Raw genomic sequence first — 16,593 nt, 5'->3', positions numbered from 1 at the left:
TCATTTGTGCTTGTGAACTAGTCACAAAGAATAGTAACAATGTCGTTTTTAGAAGAATGTGTGAGATCATTAATGTAAATTAAAAACAGTAGAGGACCTAGGATAGAACCTTGTGGAACACCATGTGAACAAATTGGATGAATTATTATTATAAACTACATATTTCAAACCAAGATGACAGACAAATTGGAGTGTTGTTCTATTTTCTGAGTGGTGAGTCATCACACCGATTACTGAGCTGGGAAACATTGCCAAGCATAGTGCCATGTGGAGGGGCATAAATCGAAACTTAAAAAAAATAAATAAAAAAAAAAAACGGGAAAACGAAACCGTCCAATTGAAAATGGAATCCGCCATGGGCGGTCGGATACCGGACGGTTAAACGTTTGACTACAGCACTACTTAAAAGATCTGAATACGGTAATCAGATTTTGTGAAATTCATCCTAATCGTTTTGTATACAATCAATTTTATCTGTTCCTAATTATCTGTGTCGGTTCATCTCTTCACAAATTGTAAACACATTTACCAATGGAAAGAAACAGTTGAATGAAAAATGAGGTTGAAGTTAAAACACAGTACAAACCTGTCGGAGAGTTCACACCTACAGAAAAAAAGTAAGATTTAAAAATTGATTTTTGCATCGCAATCCAAAATTTGTATGTGTGTGTGTGTGGACAGAATAATTTTACTACAGTAATTTTTGCGATTCGCATCTGATCCAAATCGCAGTAAGTCTTGCGATTTTTCAGAATAATCACGATAGTTTGCCGGGAGCTGTGTGTGTGAATGGTGTTGAGAATCAAAAATCTATTTAATCCCAGGATTCCAAGCGTAGATTCATCGTTGAGATTCACGCATGCGCAGTTCAGACATTCTTGCCGTCGAGCGAGAATTCTCCCTGTGTGTGAATGGTCGCAAAAAAAAATGATCTTTGCATCGCGATCCAAACTGCACTAATTGTTATATAATTTGCAGGGTCTGGATTTTGACATTTTGTGGGGGGGGGGGGGCATGTACATTTACCCAATTTCCCTATCCCAAAAACCATGAATTAAGAATTCAAATAGTTTCCAAATTGGTGCATGTATGACAGGTACATGTACATGTACATGTATACATGGGCAGGTCCGAACTCCGAAGCTAGTTTGTCTACTATTTTTAAGTACTTTTTGTTTTCTTTCTCTTTCTTTTTTCAGATTCTGAGAAGATTAAAACAACTTGTCTATCAACAATAAATCATATATTTTGTCAGAATCATTTCAAGAAAAGAAGTAAACTAAATTTATTTAAACTTTACAGGCAACAGTTAATACACGAAATGATACTTATAGTATACTCATGTACACGCATGAACAAGAATACGTATATACGTGTACATGATTGTGGGCATATCGATGGGGACGGTGCCTGGACAGCATGTACTTGTATACATGTAATAAAGATATGTCGATGGAAAGTGAAACTGGTGTCCCTGTAGAACACATATGCCTGCTCACCAGAAGGAAATCAAGTTACATGTAGCTGGTTTCTTAGTACTACCCTGTAGTTGGGTGCAACCAGTCATCAACCAATACGTATCTTGTAGTACATTGTTTTCTAGCTATTTGCAATAGTGTGAACATTTGATCATTAGGCCTGTCTTCACGTCCCAAAGCTCAAAATTGCAACTTCACTAGACCATTACTCTTATCACAAACTAGCTCGGACGGGTGCAAATTAGCCAGCTACAGGTATTTACCAATAGCGGGATATTTTGGAAAAAAGATTTTTTGGGGGTTATTTTCTTGATCAAATTTCCTGCTAATTGCAACTGCGGGCTGATGAAGACGCAAATTAAGTCGTTAATTTGCGATCGAGAAAGTTAAAAAAACAGATTATTAGGCAAACTCGAGCTGATGGAGACAGGCGTATTGTGTGACCATGGATATCTAGGTCAAATATCTTCATTAGACATATACACTTGTACATGTACATTTTGTAGACCTGTACGTCTTTTTCACTCTGTCTGATCCATGTCTACTTGAACATGTGCTCCACTCAAAATAATCTTCTTGCATAATCTTCAAGCCTAATGTTGCATCCTCATACCTAAAATCTCCTAACAATCTCACTCCACTACTTACCGGTAAGTCTTTACTCAGAGCCACAAATACGTGTGGGTTCCTTATGTACATAAGTGGGACACCAAAAGTGGGTCCTTAATTTATGGAATTACCCACTTTTAAGTTTGTATGAACCAAGTGTACTTGAAAATCTTCTTGGACCAAGGGTTTAACAAATTCCTGCTGAAAACCCTCCTCAGTCCTCATTTTTTTTCTTCTGGAACATCGTTTTCAAGATATTATCGTTTGTGTGAACAGGGCGTCTGTAACCTTTGATCATACTCTGACCTTACCTACTTTTAAGTTCTTCTGAACCATGTTTACTTGAAAATGTATTCACATGAAAAATTTATCTTCTTGGACAGAGGGTTTAAGAAATTCCTGCTGAGAACCCTCCTTAGTCGTCATTTATTTCTTCTGGACCATTGTTTTCGAGATATGATCGCTTGTGTGAACAGGGCATCTGTAACCTTTGATCATGCTCTGACCTTACCTACTTTTAAGTTCTTCTAAACCATGTTTACCTGAAAACGTATTCATGTAAAAAAAAATCTATCTTCTTGGACCGAGGGTTTAACAAATTCCTGCTGAGAACCCTCCTCAGTCCTCATTTATTTCTTCTGGAACATTGTTTTCAAGATATTATTGTTTGTGTGAACAGGGCGTCTGTAACCTTTGATCAGTCCGTGACCTTCTCCTTCTCCTTGTGCAGTGTAAGATCATCTATCAATCTGTAAAAAATATGAAATTGATATCCGATCCCACTAGGGGCTGGCTGGCTGTAGAAAGTGATTACCGTTCCATATCAGTCTTACATGGACATGTATTTGTAATAGAGTACATCCTTCCTCGTAAGTTTACATGTACTGTACATGTACATTGTATATCCTTATGAGAGCACATCTTCCTCTTAAAGGTAAAGACCAGTTATGGTCATGCGATTGCATTGTGAAATAAACGTTGTGGAATCGATCAGAAAAGGTTGATCATCTAGCATCTAGCATCTGCAAGGTTCTGGAATCATCAAAATGATAAGAAATTTGGCCCATTCTTCGTAAAGTTACAAGCCCTATACACAGAAAGATGTATATGGGACTACCCTATATCTCTCACAGACCATGAGAGAAACAAATTTACCAAACATATGAATTAGTAGGCGGTTTCCCGGCAAATTTTTTATCATCATGTATTAGTCAAAACATATTCTTTCACATGATTGGTAATAAGAGCTTCCATTTCATTTTTTGAAATTGGGGCGTTTCCAATACTGGTCTTTACCTTTAAAGTTTATATGAACTGTATGTACAGTAATAACAACTACATTACTTTATGCCCCTTGTAAATTTGATGGGGGGAAGGGGTTGTGTTTTTTGTAACTCAAGAATGAAAGGTGGACTAGCTGGTTGAATTAGGGCCTTTGGTGAATATTTTTATAATGAAGCTTTACTAGATATGTCACATTCTCAAGAAAACTTAAATCGGGTCAAATCAGTTTATCACACACTTGAAAGAATCGAAAACTTGGTAGCTTTGAGCGACCGGATTTACCATACTCATTTTCCCTAATATACTGTAGTGTTATAAAAACCGTTGTGACAATGATTTTGAAATTTCTAATTCCAATCATAAATATCTTGATGATAATCAGACGGGCTATCGGCTTGTAAACGTCATGGGATTGCTGACTGAAAGTTTTATAACTATGATTGCATGAGCCAAATCCAGGATTTATTTTAGAATCTGAGACAAAGATACCCAATCCCTTTGAGTCAGTGTAGGATATCATCTATCAATCTGTAAAATGAATTATGAAATTGATATCCGATCCCACTAGGGGCTGGCTGTAGAGAGTGATTATCCTGCCATATCAGTCATAACTATATAAGAGCATGTCTTCCTCTTACAGAGCTGCCAACCATTCTGTTTTTGCCGAAATTACTCTGTTTTTTCCTCCAAATTACGGTATTACGTTTTTTCTTCCTAAAAGACTCTTTTTTTTTTTTTTTAATTTTAATTTTTTTTTTTTTTTTTTTTTAAACATACTGCACGTCAAACAGCTGCCCTAAAATGGTGATTCGATCACAAATTCAATAGAAAACTAAATTTAAAACATATTTGAAAAGAAAAATATTCTCAAAAAGAATGAAATGCTGATAATACCAAAATAACCACCACAAAAAAATCATGCTTGTATGGAAAAAAAACAGCACGATGAATGAACATTTCTGCATTGGAAGTGTGTCGCGGGTGGTTGTAAGTTTCGTTTTATGAATTCCTTTTTTTTGCTTGAAATTCTTTTTTGCCATCATGATTCCTTTTTTTTTGGTCGCACAAGGTTGGCAGCTCTGATCTTACTGTAATAGACTCAATCTTACTCTTCAGTAATTTAAATATCATTATTTATTTTGAAACTTCAGTTTGTTCTTGACAAATTTTCCCATAACATTTGTTGTAATGCAGTTCAAAGTTTAAATATCTTTATTTATTCTTGAAACTTCAGTTTGTTCTCGATAATTTTTCGATAATTTGCTACCATAAAAAACTGCTGTAATTCTGAACCCTACATGTAGGTAGTCTCCCTAACATGTTATTCCAAACTTGTTATTGTAATACCATAACCTGATGATTATTTCAGTTTTTGAAAATATGATAAATATATCAATCTGTTACCTTTACATGTACAGTACATGTATATTAATTTGAACTTCTTTGCATTTCTGTAAAATACAAGATTGCACTGCAGTTTGACTGAGCAGTTCTATCTTGGTTTTCTTGAATGATACATGAACTGTTTAAGGGTCTTGACAAAATTGTGTAGATGTTAGGAAAAACTGGTGAACTTTAGAGTTACGCGTGACTAAATATTGACAAATAAGTGGAATACATGTAGAGGTGTTGTGGTCTAGTGGATAAGTCACCAGACCGTAGATCACAAGGTCCTGGGGTTCTAATCTCAGTCTGGAACTTATTCCCTTTGGCAAGGTTTAAATCTACATTTGCCACTCTCCACCCAGGTGTTAAATAGGAATGTTAATGTAGTTTGCTCAGCCTTGTGAGCATTTGTAAAATGGCGCCTGGCTGGGATGCTCCCCAGGGAGAGGAGAATGTGTGTGTGGGCAAGCCTGAATCTGAGGACCAGGTAAATGATATAACGGTAAAGCGCTTGGAGACATTGTCGATGCATTATTCGTGCTATATAAACGCGGAATATTATTATTATTAATATGTTTTTCTCCTTTTCTCTCTCTACGTTTTCTCTGCACCCATAGGTGACGATAGACTCCGTTCCTGAAAGATTTTATGTCTACAAAAGACCACATGTGGACTTCTTTCTTAGCGTAGTAAGTATGAAAAAAGAAACAGTAAAAAATGTTGAAGGAAAACAATTTGCTTTTACTTGATATTCCAGTGTGCTTCCTTTGCAAGAAAATTAATGAAATTTCACCATCCAATCAAATCCAATCCAGGTATTTACATGTATAAAGCGCCAATATCTAGTTGCCTAATCAAAGGCGCTGATGAGACTGAAAAACTACCAAAACTGTCTGATCTTGATCCTAACTGGGAAAGACAAAAAAATGGTGACTAATTGTAAGCAATCTGAAATAGGTATGTCTTTAGTTGAGTTCTGAAAGTGGATAACTGGTGACAAGAATTTTAATTTCCAAAACCTACATGTGTTACAAATTACATCTCATAGATGAGAACTAACAAAGGATGGATTTACAGTGCCCCATACTGTTTTCTGGCGCCCTTATGTACATGCAGTTTGATGATTATGGACAAATTTGAAGATGATTAATTGGAAAATGAAATAAGTGCTTCTTCTGAAAGGCAGTAATTAATTAGACTAATTTGTGTGCACAGTATCAAGTTGACTGCATAATTGCGCCACCACCGACAATGAGGTTTATAAACAGTAGAGGGGTGTGTTCCATAAGCTGTGCGGAAAGTTACGCATGACTTTACATGAAGAGCTAAATGGGATTCTCGAATCCTTTTGATTGCATAATCTTAAGTTGAAATATGCAGATGTAGATTAACCTTTATCATTATTAACAAAACATTTTAAAGCAAAGTGTATTTATGGCTACAATTTAATTGAGACTATGGGAAATACAGTCACACTTTGTTAAAATGTTAGGAAAACTTTGGGCATCCCATTTGACTCTTCATATTCAAATCATTTGTAAAGTCATTCGTAACTTTACGCACAGCTTTATGTAACACCTCCAGGTGTACTTGCAAACTATAGTTTAGCTCCAGTCTTGAGCTTTAATCGATGAGATAATGTTAATTGTATTTATAAAGTGCTTTTATCGAGAAAATACTGTACCAAGTCTCTTATGATTTTATAACCATACAAAAACTGCTGCACAAAGATTTTTTTAAAGATTAAAGTCCAAAGAAGTAACAAACACATTTCACTAAAAAAGGTGCAATGTGGACTATACTTCATGCTACACTTCACAACCAGAATATCTTCAAGTTCCGGTAGTATATAATCAAGAATTGTAGCTGCTGGCTGTAAAATAAGAATGATAACACATTTAAAACCATGAATTACTGAAGGTTTGATTGATGTGTTAAATCTACTAGAAGGTTGTTAATAGAGACGTGACTTATTGTCCTAATTCATTGAAGCGTTTGCTTTGAAGCATGTGACTTACCGTTGTTGTGGTTTCCTGTTTGAATACATCGTGAAGGAGTGCAAATTGTGACTAAATATATTTCAACCTTTAATGCGGGGGTGTCTGTACAAAGCAAGTAACAAACAATGAGAATCTGTCTGTACAATTTGCTAAAGTTACCGATTTTCACCCTTACCAGTAATTATCTTTGTCTTCATATACCGGTAATCATATTCCTTCATCCTACATGTAACTAATATAGTCCTCTTTCAAATCCTCATGTTTTTAAATCCCAGTTTGCTTCATGTTTTATGCCATCAAATTTTATCTTCATAATAATTATACAAGTGCACTTGAATGTCTGAGCATACAGTTTACAACTGAATTATTCATAACCCTTGTAAATTTGATGGTTTTGTGGGTTTCGTAACTCAATAATGAAAGGTGGACTGGTTGAAGTAGGGCCTTTGTTGAATACTTTTAGATGTAAGCTTTAATATTTCACAATCTCAAGAAACATTATTCGGGACAAATCAATTTTTAATTTTTTCTTTAAAAAATACAAAACTTGGTACGGGTATGAATAATTTAGTTGTCAAATGTATCATCTTGGTCATGTCACCAAGCAACCTGAATGAGAAGCCCATCAACATCCACAAATTTATTTTATCCATTGAGCACAGAGCGAAGAAGCTTTCCCTATACTAGCTTGTTCATATGCATTTTGTTTTTCAATTACCAGGATGAAATATAATAGTTCTTCTTAACTACCGTGATTTACTTCAGATGATTTCTATGGCAAAATATTGTTTGGAAGACAATGTACCAGCATGTTTACATATACTTGGTGCGGTAGCTTCAGAAAGACAAGTTTTGCTGGTATTAAAACATGACCTTATGACCCAATTGTGTCACAATATTCTCCGACTCTGTCATGAGTAAATTTCATATTTATGTCATGTACATGTAGGCCCGTTTGTGTATGTCAAAATTCACAATTTCAGGCAATTCTATGCAACTTTTTTGAACAAAAATTACCAAGTAGGTTTTAGGGGATCAGCTAACGCAATCGAGAAATACACACAATTGTGGCAGAGTTTAAAATTTAGCTGTGAAATTCTCAAAAAGTTCCAAGGGAAATTTAGAAATAGAAAGAGCCACCTTTCTCTCACGGAAATCTCAATTTTCTGTTGAGAAACTCAAGGGCCCGAATTCACAAACCAGGTTTGTAAAAAACACGTAAAAACGTGTCATATGACGTACATAAACCTAGGTTTGTCGACAAACCTCCTTTGTGAATTCGGGCCATTGGGATTAAAAAGGACAAATATTTTAACAATGTCTTACATTTGAAAACATATGTTATTGATTTAACATAAAGCAGAGCTTTACTTTGTTGTGATTGCATTTAATCATTAAAAATGAACGTGCTAAAATGTTGGCAAGGAGTGGGCAATAAAAGTACCATCAAAACGTTATAATGAAGTGAATATACAATCCTAACAGATGTGAAAATGCATTGATTTTACACAACAGAGTTTTCCTTTATCATGATATATTTATGATTCCATTATCATAGAAACATCATGAACTTACTTAACTCTTAGCAATCTTAATTTCTTTTCAAGTAAGGCAACTGAGTTTACAATCATATTATGAGCACAATGAAAATAATGTAGGACACCTTTGAAAGATGGTTTGGTGCATTATCATACTGTCAAATTGATGACATTTGTTATTGCGTGTAATTGGATGGAGATGCATGTACATTTAGGCTCTCTGTGTTTGCAGAGTAAATACCAAGCAGTGAAGCAGTTCACAAACATCTTGATTTTGAGGAGCTAAGAGGCCCAGCTGTTGAGGAACCCAGGCAGGACGCGGTTCAAAGTCCACAACTAAACAGCTCTGTTCACACGGGAAGGTCGTAGTTTGAAACGTTAAGTTTGCAAAGCCTCAAAGATTTAAACAACCATTGACTGATAATGATTAGAGTTCACACATGACCAAAACAATGAATGTTCAAAGTTTCGAAAATAAAGTTTCACAGCCTCAAAGCTTTAAAGTTTAAACAACCATTGACTGATAATGATGAGGGTTCACACATGACTAAAACAGCAAGTGTCCAAAGTTTTAAACATAAAGTTGCAAAGCCTCAAAGATTTAAACAACCATTGACTGATAATGATTAGGGTTCACACATGACTAAAACAGCAAGTGTCCCAAAGTTTTAAACATATAAGTTTCACAGCCTCAGAGTTTTAAACAACCATCAACCGATAATGATGAGTCTTCAAAGTTTTAACCTACAAGCTGGCAGGCAAGCAGTCATTTTAACTACGTGTTGAAGCTGATGTTATCTCAAAGTTAATTGCGTCAGCATGGCATATAACTTTAAATGAGAACCCCCCCCGTGTGGATCATAGCTGTGATACTTACCATAAGATCACTTGTGATTCATAACTTCAAGTAAACTTAAAGGTAAAGACCAGTTTTGGAAACGCCCCCCTCTCAAAAAATGAAATGGAAGTTATTATTACTAATCATGTGAAAGAATATGTTTTGACTAATACGTGATGGTACATATTTTGCCGGGAAACCGCCTACTGATTGATATATTTGGTACATTATTATATCTATTTGGACCTGATAGATATAATGCATGTGTCGCGTAGTCCCATATGCATCTTTCTGTGTACAGTGCTTGTAACTTTACCAAGACTGGGCCAAATTTCTGATCATTTTGATGATTCCAGAACCTTGCAGTACACACTAATACTTATATGCTAGATGATCAACCTTTTCTGATCGATTCCACAACGTTTCTTTCACAATGCAATCGCATGACCATAACTGATCTTTACCTTTAAAGCTTCATAGCCACAAGTGTGTCCGCACTCTCCATACATGTAACTACAAGACAACGTCAAAGTTTAAAACAATAAGTTAACTTTAAGTTTCCCGACTGTCGTGTTAGCCTAACCAATGTGAACAGGACTCAACTTGACCCGTATTATCCTGCGTACAAAATAAATTTGAGCAAGACCGGTTTAAGTAGACTTTGAGCTTTCTAGATGTGTTTCTTACCATCCCATCCGTCCATGACTTTCAATGATAAGCATATTATTGTGGAATTGGCGCGCTCTTTGTATAGGGATGAGAAATGCAGTAACAAACAGAGGAGTTAGGGCTATTTACAGCTTCAACCTTTGTACTACACTGTAAATGGCATGAAAATGTAGGTCAGTTCTCCACATGATTTCATTGCATAATGCATATGGTGACCGAAATGTGTTCAATCTTTATATCTTCTCTTTTTAAATCTTCTCTTTTTATTTGGCTCTATGCTATGAGTAGGAGATTATTCTATAGATGTTCGATATTTATTTCAATTCATTTATTATTCAGTTTTTATGTTATTTCTCTCTTTTCTCTCTCTATCTCTATCTCTCTCTCTCTGTCTCTGTCTTTCCTGTCTCTCTCTCCCCCCCCCCTCTCTCTCTCTCTCTCTCTCTCTCTATCTATCTCTCAGTTCTCTTCATATACCCTAATTTCATTCTCCTATCTTACCGTAATTTCTCCTCTCATTTTCTTACGTATTTTCCCCTTATGTTGCTTAAATTTATACACCATTCCCTTCCGTTTCTCATGTCCATTATACATGTAAGTAATATACTGTTTTATGAAACTCCAGTTCAATTTTAATATCTCTACAATTTCTTTTCAAACTCCTATTTTTCTTCCTGTCTTTCAGGTTAGCCAATGGTTTGAGTTGGTAGTCTTCACAGCGAGTATGGAGATCTACGGATCGCCGGTCGTTGAAAAATTAGATAACGGTAGAGGCTTACTGCAGAGAAGATACTATAGACAGGTACAAACTTATCAATGTTAAACACGATGACAGTAGTTAAACCTTTTTGGTGCATTTGAAATGGTTATTACCCACTGCTTGAGAAATGGAAAACAAGAATGCTAGTTAAAATGCTCTGGTTCAAGATTTTTGTCAGGCTACATGTACCTGTTTTTTGCAGAGTGTATGGGGCTCTTAAATTTATCAGGTTTCTTTAATATTAAAGGCTTATGGGGCATTGCAAAAAAGTTGCAATCAATTGCAAATCCCCAGAATCAAGCCAAAGTCTTGCGATTGATTGCAAATTTCCAATTGATCGCAACTCAACTTTCTTGCAACACCCCATTAGTATTAAAGATAGAGAGGAGGAGAATAAAAGCTAGATCTAGTTAACTCAACTCAATTGTTAAACTTTAATCCTAACAAAACCCTTGGAAATTTAGGAGACTAGTGGGGTGTTGCAAGAAAGTTGAGTTGCAATTGATTGCAATCATCAGTTGCAAATTTTGCAACTTGCAATCAATCAAAACTTTCTTGCAATGCCCCATAAGTTTTAATTTAAACTGAATGGTATTCTTGAATAAACATGTCATTGTCTTATATACTTCCTTGGATGAACAGAGCTCACTGTCTGAAATGATTTGAGATTGTCAAAAACTTTTCTCTTAGAACTATGCCAAGAATGAAAGCAAACACCTTTCTGAAAGGTTACATTTTTTTTAAATTTCTTGTTCCTGCGTACATGTAAGTGCAAGCAGATTTATTATCAATCAATAGTCATTCCTTTCTTTGTTTTTGTTTTTGATCAAGTTTCATTTTTTCGAATCATTGGGGTATTGGCATAAAAGATAAAAACCACGATATGTAAAGTCACCAACTTTTTGAAAGATTTGAATAATGTAATAATTGTATAAAACAACTAATTGGAAGTTAATGAAAAAGGGTATCCTATTTATTGATGTTAAATGTACCTTGAATATGTGATGAAAATGATCTATTACTGGTATACAGTAGGCTTACGGTTGCACCATGTGAGAGAGGGGGAGGATCGGGGAGTCCTGAAAAGGACTGTCGGTAATCTTACCAACAGATTACTGTGCAACCGTAAGCCTACTGTATACCAGCATCTAAATGATCTATTATTCAATAATTTCTTATGTCTATCAATCCTCTGGTTTCCTGCAGCATTGCACACTAGACTCAGGGAGCTACACAAAGGATTTATCTGCAGTACATCCAGATCTCTCTAGTATATTCATTGTGGATAACTCACCCGGTGCATACAGGCTCTTTCCAGGTACGTTGAGGGCGCTGAAATTATAATTCGTCTCTGACAAATCTTTCTCAAAGTTCAGGAGAGTTGATGCAGAAGATGCGCGAGTCATTTTTACTACTAGGCGACGAAAGCATTCTTACCGTTTAATACATGCAGCTATGAATTTGATTTGGAGAGTTCAATTATGTGATTGTCCCTTGTACCCAGGCACTGTCAATTTGTGATTTTAAGGTTTTGATTAAGTCTCATTGAAACTAGGGAAAGTTCATCTGAGAATAATTTCAAATTTGACTGTAAAATGTGGAGAATTTTACTGAACCAGAGAGTAATTTAAGCTCAAGAGGGGTAGCCGTAAAACAGAGAAGAAACATTTTGAAATAACAAGACAGGAACTTTACCTTTACAATAGGTAAATGGAGCTCCTTTAAACAACAATTAAAGGGCAATGGGTTTTACACATGACTCGCTAGGTTCTAGAACTGTTATAAGCTCTCATAGAGGCCATATGGTAGGAACACTCTACACCGAGTGAAGTAGAGAATAGGGATGAATAACATTCACTTATGTGCTTAAGGACTTCACGTAAAGCCATATATGTATTGAGAATAATCATTCATAGCCTGATGAAAGATAGTAGACAAACAACATTGCTAAGGTAGTCAGAATATTGGATAGAAAAACATCTTTTTCTTGTAAAATCTTGTGAAATGATAGTAGATCACAATCATAAATAGGGTTTACGACACATGCTCCATCAACAGTTACCCCACTGTCATTTCCCATGCTAACCAAACTCCCAACTCCAACCTGGAGAGAATAACATCAAAGATTATCGTTTATTCTCTTCTTCAAAATTCAATATACAGTCTAACTTGTCTGTAGCGACCGCCCAAGGGAAACACAAAAAGTGGTCTCTGTAGACAGTTGGTCTCTGTAGACATGTTCCTTTAGTACATGTTTCAATGAGAAACCATTTTCAAGGGAAACAAAAAATGTGGTCTTTGTAGACAATAACTCTCCTTCTAATTCCTCTTGACCTTTAACCTCCCAACGACCTTTCACCTCTCCATCCACAGACAACGGCATCCCCATCGTGTCCTGGATGTCGGAGCCGAGCGACACCGGTCTCCTCAACCTTCTTCCTTTCCTGGACGCCCTGCGTTTCACGGGCGACATCCGCTCCGTTCTCCGGCGGAACACGAGTCTCACGGCGCCCCCTCATTTGACCACGTCGTAGCACCCCCCTCTAGAGTTCGCTTTTTAATCTAGATTTGATCCCGTTTTTTATGTTTTATGGTCGAGTACATTGTCATATTTTTTTCTTCATCTGTGTGGTCAAAGAAGTTGTACAGTTGTATATATATTTAGATCGAGATGAGTTCTGTTTGCCCCCCCCCCCCCACATCCCTAAATTCTAAGTTGTATAGAGGATGAATACCCTCAGTCAGTGTAATCTAGCATTAGTCCCTTTTTTGTACTGTTCAAGAATGGCATTGTTTTCATAGGGAGAGAAGCGAAGTCCAGCTCCTAGCTAGAAATTGTTGTCTTGAATCAGGTTCTGTTTATTGCAAGAAACCAGTATTACCGGTAATGCTAAGGTGCATGTGGGTAGGAAGTTGTTGTGTTTTTTTTTCTCCACTAAAACTATTGGGTTCAACTAACTGACGATTTGCTGCATGTGCTTTATGCAATAGGGAATGTTGACGGATATCTGTACATTCTTAAGTTCGCGATCATGAGTGACCTAACATTTTGTAATTACGAAGGGAAGACCGAATGATTTGAATTTGGTGAAATATTTAGCGTATTCTACGTGTAGAAGTTTGTGTTTGATTGCAGCCATGTATGGAGCGTTACATTGAAAACAATAGATGCAATAATATAAAGATTTAAGACACTCTCGCACTCTCTCTGTCTTTCTCCTCTCTTTGTCTCTCTCTCTTGCTTTCTTTGTGTGTCTCTCTCTCTCTTGCTTTGTTTGTGTCTCTCTTTCTGTCTGTCTGTCTCTCTCTTTCTCTCTCTTTCTCTGTCTCTCTCTCTCTCTCTCTCTCTTGCTTTCTTTGTGTCTCTCTGTCTCTCTCTCTCTGTCTCTCTCCTTTCTCTCACTCTCCCTGTCTGAAGTCATTGAGCAAAAGCAAATCTACAGTGAGAGGGTCTCGGAGGAAAAAAAATCAAGCAAGGCATTGCTGTCATGTGGAAGCATTTGCTTGCAAGAATCACTTAATTGCTTTAATATTAAATCACGGAAGAGGTTTCATCTGATTGACGATGCAACTTAAAAATTAGTTTGTTCTTTACAATCAGTCAACAAATGTACCTGTTTTGATGAACTTTCTCTTGCTGCGTATTAAAGCTGCAAGCTTCTTCAGATCTATATGTCGTAGCTTTCGCTGTTGCGGATGCAGTATGACGATGTGGTCTTTCATCAATGCATAGGTTTGAAGAAGCTCGCAGCACAGCAAGTGAAAGCTCTCTTTAAAAAGTTAATTCTCCACTGATTGTGAAAGAAGAACTAATTTCATAGTCACTTTTGTTTACCAGCAATGTGTAGACTTTTGTTAGTTTTTATGAATATTGTCCATTGTCTCAGAAGAAGATGCTGTCATATTGATCCATGTATGATCCAATTTTCTTAATTGATACCATTTTGTTCAAGGGTGAACCAGAATCCATCCGGTGTTTATTCAAGTATTACTTTGAGGGCATTGCATCTTGTACATTTGCTTTACAACAATATACATTTACAGCGGTCCATTCGCTTTGTCCAAAGCTTTCGTTTGGATGTTGCTCAAATCGGTGCTTGATGAAAATGAAATGAGCAAACCTGTCCAGGCAAACAGTCAACACGTGTATGTAAAGGCCATGCACATTTATGGTAAATATATATTAGTTTCTCTAAATAAGAATAATACCTTTTGTGCACCAAGCATACATATTATTTTTAAAGGGTTCCTACTTCCTTCTGTGTCATCCATCTTTAGAAATCTCCCTATTGCTTTACTATCCTAAAAAAAAATCATGAGACGCTCTAAAAACATGATTTGTGACATTTTCTTTTATTGCTTAAATTCATACATGATTTATGGGTAGTGCAAGGCAAGACAGTAATAGAGATTATGCAAACTGATTTTGGTTTTACTTTGGGTTTCATAGTTTTTTCCCTTTTTTTTTTTATCATGTTGGATTGCAAAAAGTGCATGAAGAAGTTTTATTTGTATGTTAGTCTTTGGAAAAAATACATGTAGTTTCAGTTTTATTAATACAATTATTCTGAGTTGGATTTTTGTGTAGTATTTGAATCACCTCAAATTTAATTATGCTTTGCATTAAAAAGGAAAATTTTGCTCTTTTTTTTTGGGGGGGGGGGGGTGGGGACATTCTCATAATGAGACTTGATAAATTCATAATCATTATTTTAATTGCTGGTGAACTGTATTTCTATTTGCCAAGATAAATCCTCATTTTTAGGTCAAAAACTTCTGAGAAAATAACCTTCATATGGCAAAGAAGCATGAAAGAAACAAAATGTAGAATATTATTTCTGTAATTTGATTTGATATCTTGTTTCATCGTTGAATTTTTTTAAATTTCATATTCCCTTCTTGAAGATTGGCCAAATATCTACGGTACTCAAAATACAAGATTAGATATTTTGAGGTGGTTATGATTATTTGAAACGCGACATAAACTGATCAACAATCTTAAACAATGTGATGCCGTACATTCTGCTCTCTGATTTTTATGTAATGCATTTTGAACATGTAATTATTGTCTCTAAATTGGCTGAGGTTTGGGGATTTTTTAATCAAGGAAAGAGCATTTGTGTTTGGGTTTTAAAGGAAACAAATATTATTTTTTTTCTCTGCTTTTTAACTCAATATCTGCTCTTCTGTTGTTGCCTTTGTTTATCTCGATTGCTCAATCCACATTACTAACCTTTAAAATCAATCATTCCCTAATAAATATCTACCGGTAACTCAAATTTGTTCTTTTTTAAGTAATAGCGTATGAATGCACCGTTTTGGTGGGTACATAAATTCATTCTTGTTTTAACCTAGCACAGCTCAGTTGCAAAGCATATATTTTATCCATTACCGATAAAACGTTGAAATGCAAGTTCCATGATGTCCAAGTTTGAAATATATCTTTATTACTGTGATAACCTAATGAAATATGGGTATTTGAACTCTAGAAATTCGTTTTGCAGCTGTTTAAGTTAGTCATGAAAGTTATGACCACATGTTGTCATCTTTGAACTATATATATACTCTTTTTCAGAATGATGGCAATAACTATATCGAAGGAAATGGTCATTTTATTCACTACCCCTGTGTACAGAATTGTTTTACAGGAGGAATTGATATCAACTGAATTCCAGACAATAGCCAATCAGAATCAAGCTTTTACCCCTAAAAAAAGGAATTGATGTACAATAGGATCACGGAGCTTATAGTCCTTTTTACAGATAATATATCGTTGTTACTTGAAGAAGGGCATAAGCGCATTGTGCCGGTCTCCGAAAAACAGACGTGCACTAGTGCATTACACAGAAGGTTGTTATCAATAAAAATGATGTAACTTCAAAAGTGTGAGGTTATTTCATACTAAATTGCTCAAATTAAGTAGTTATCATCCATTTTCACTACAGGTATGTGAATAGTCGATAAGAAGATCAATCTCGTTCATGTTTAGAATATGGTGTACCATGTAAACAGCAGTCAATACCTTAGAACT

General features: G+C 35.7%; 1 protein-coding gene across 1 annotated transcript in view; it reads left to right on the top strand.

Moving 5' to 3' along the window:
- LOC575922 (CTD nuclear envelope phosphatase 1A) overlaps positions 1-13,710 on the top strand; it is a 30,268-nt gene extending 16,558 nt beyond the window's left edge. Inside the window, exons 4-7 of the mRNA XM_030986914.1 lie at positions 5,375-5,446; positions 10,488-10,604; positions 11,769-11,880; positions 12,936-13,710. Of these exons, the coding sequence (XP_030842774.1) occupies positions 5,375-5,446; positions 10,488-10,604; positions 11,769-11,880; positions 12,936-13,096 (462 nt within the window). The 3' untranslated portion in view covers positions 13,097-13,710. The remainder of the gene's footprint in view (positions 1-5,374; positions 5,447-10,487; positions 10,605-11,768; positions 11,881-12,935) is intronic.
- The last annotated feature ends 2,883 nt before the right edge of the window (positions 13,711-16,593 follow it).

The sequence above is a fragment of the Strongylocentrotus purpuratus genome, unplaced genomic scaffold (genome assembly GCF_000002235.5).
Source record: "Strongylocentrotus purpuratus isolate Spur 01 unplaced genomic scaffold, Spur_5.0 spur5_scaffold_16, whole genome shotgun sequence".
Classification (NCBI taxonomy): domain Eukaryota; kingdom Metazoa; phylum Echinodermata; class Echinoidea; order Camarodonta; family Strongylocentrotidae; genus Strongylocentrotus; species Strongylocentrotus purpuratus.
This window is presented reverse-complemented; position numbering and strand designations above follow the sequence as displayed.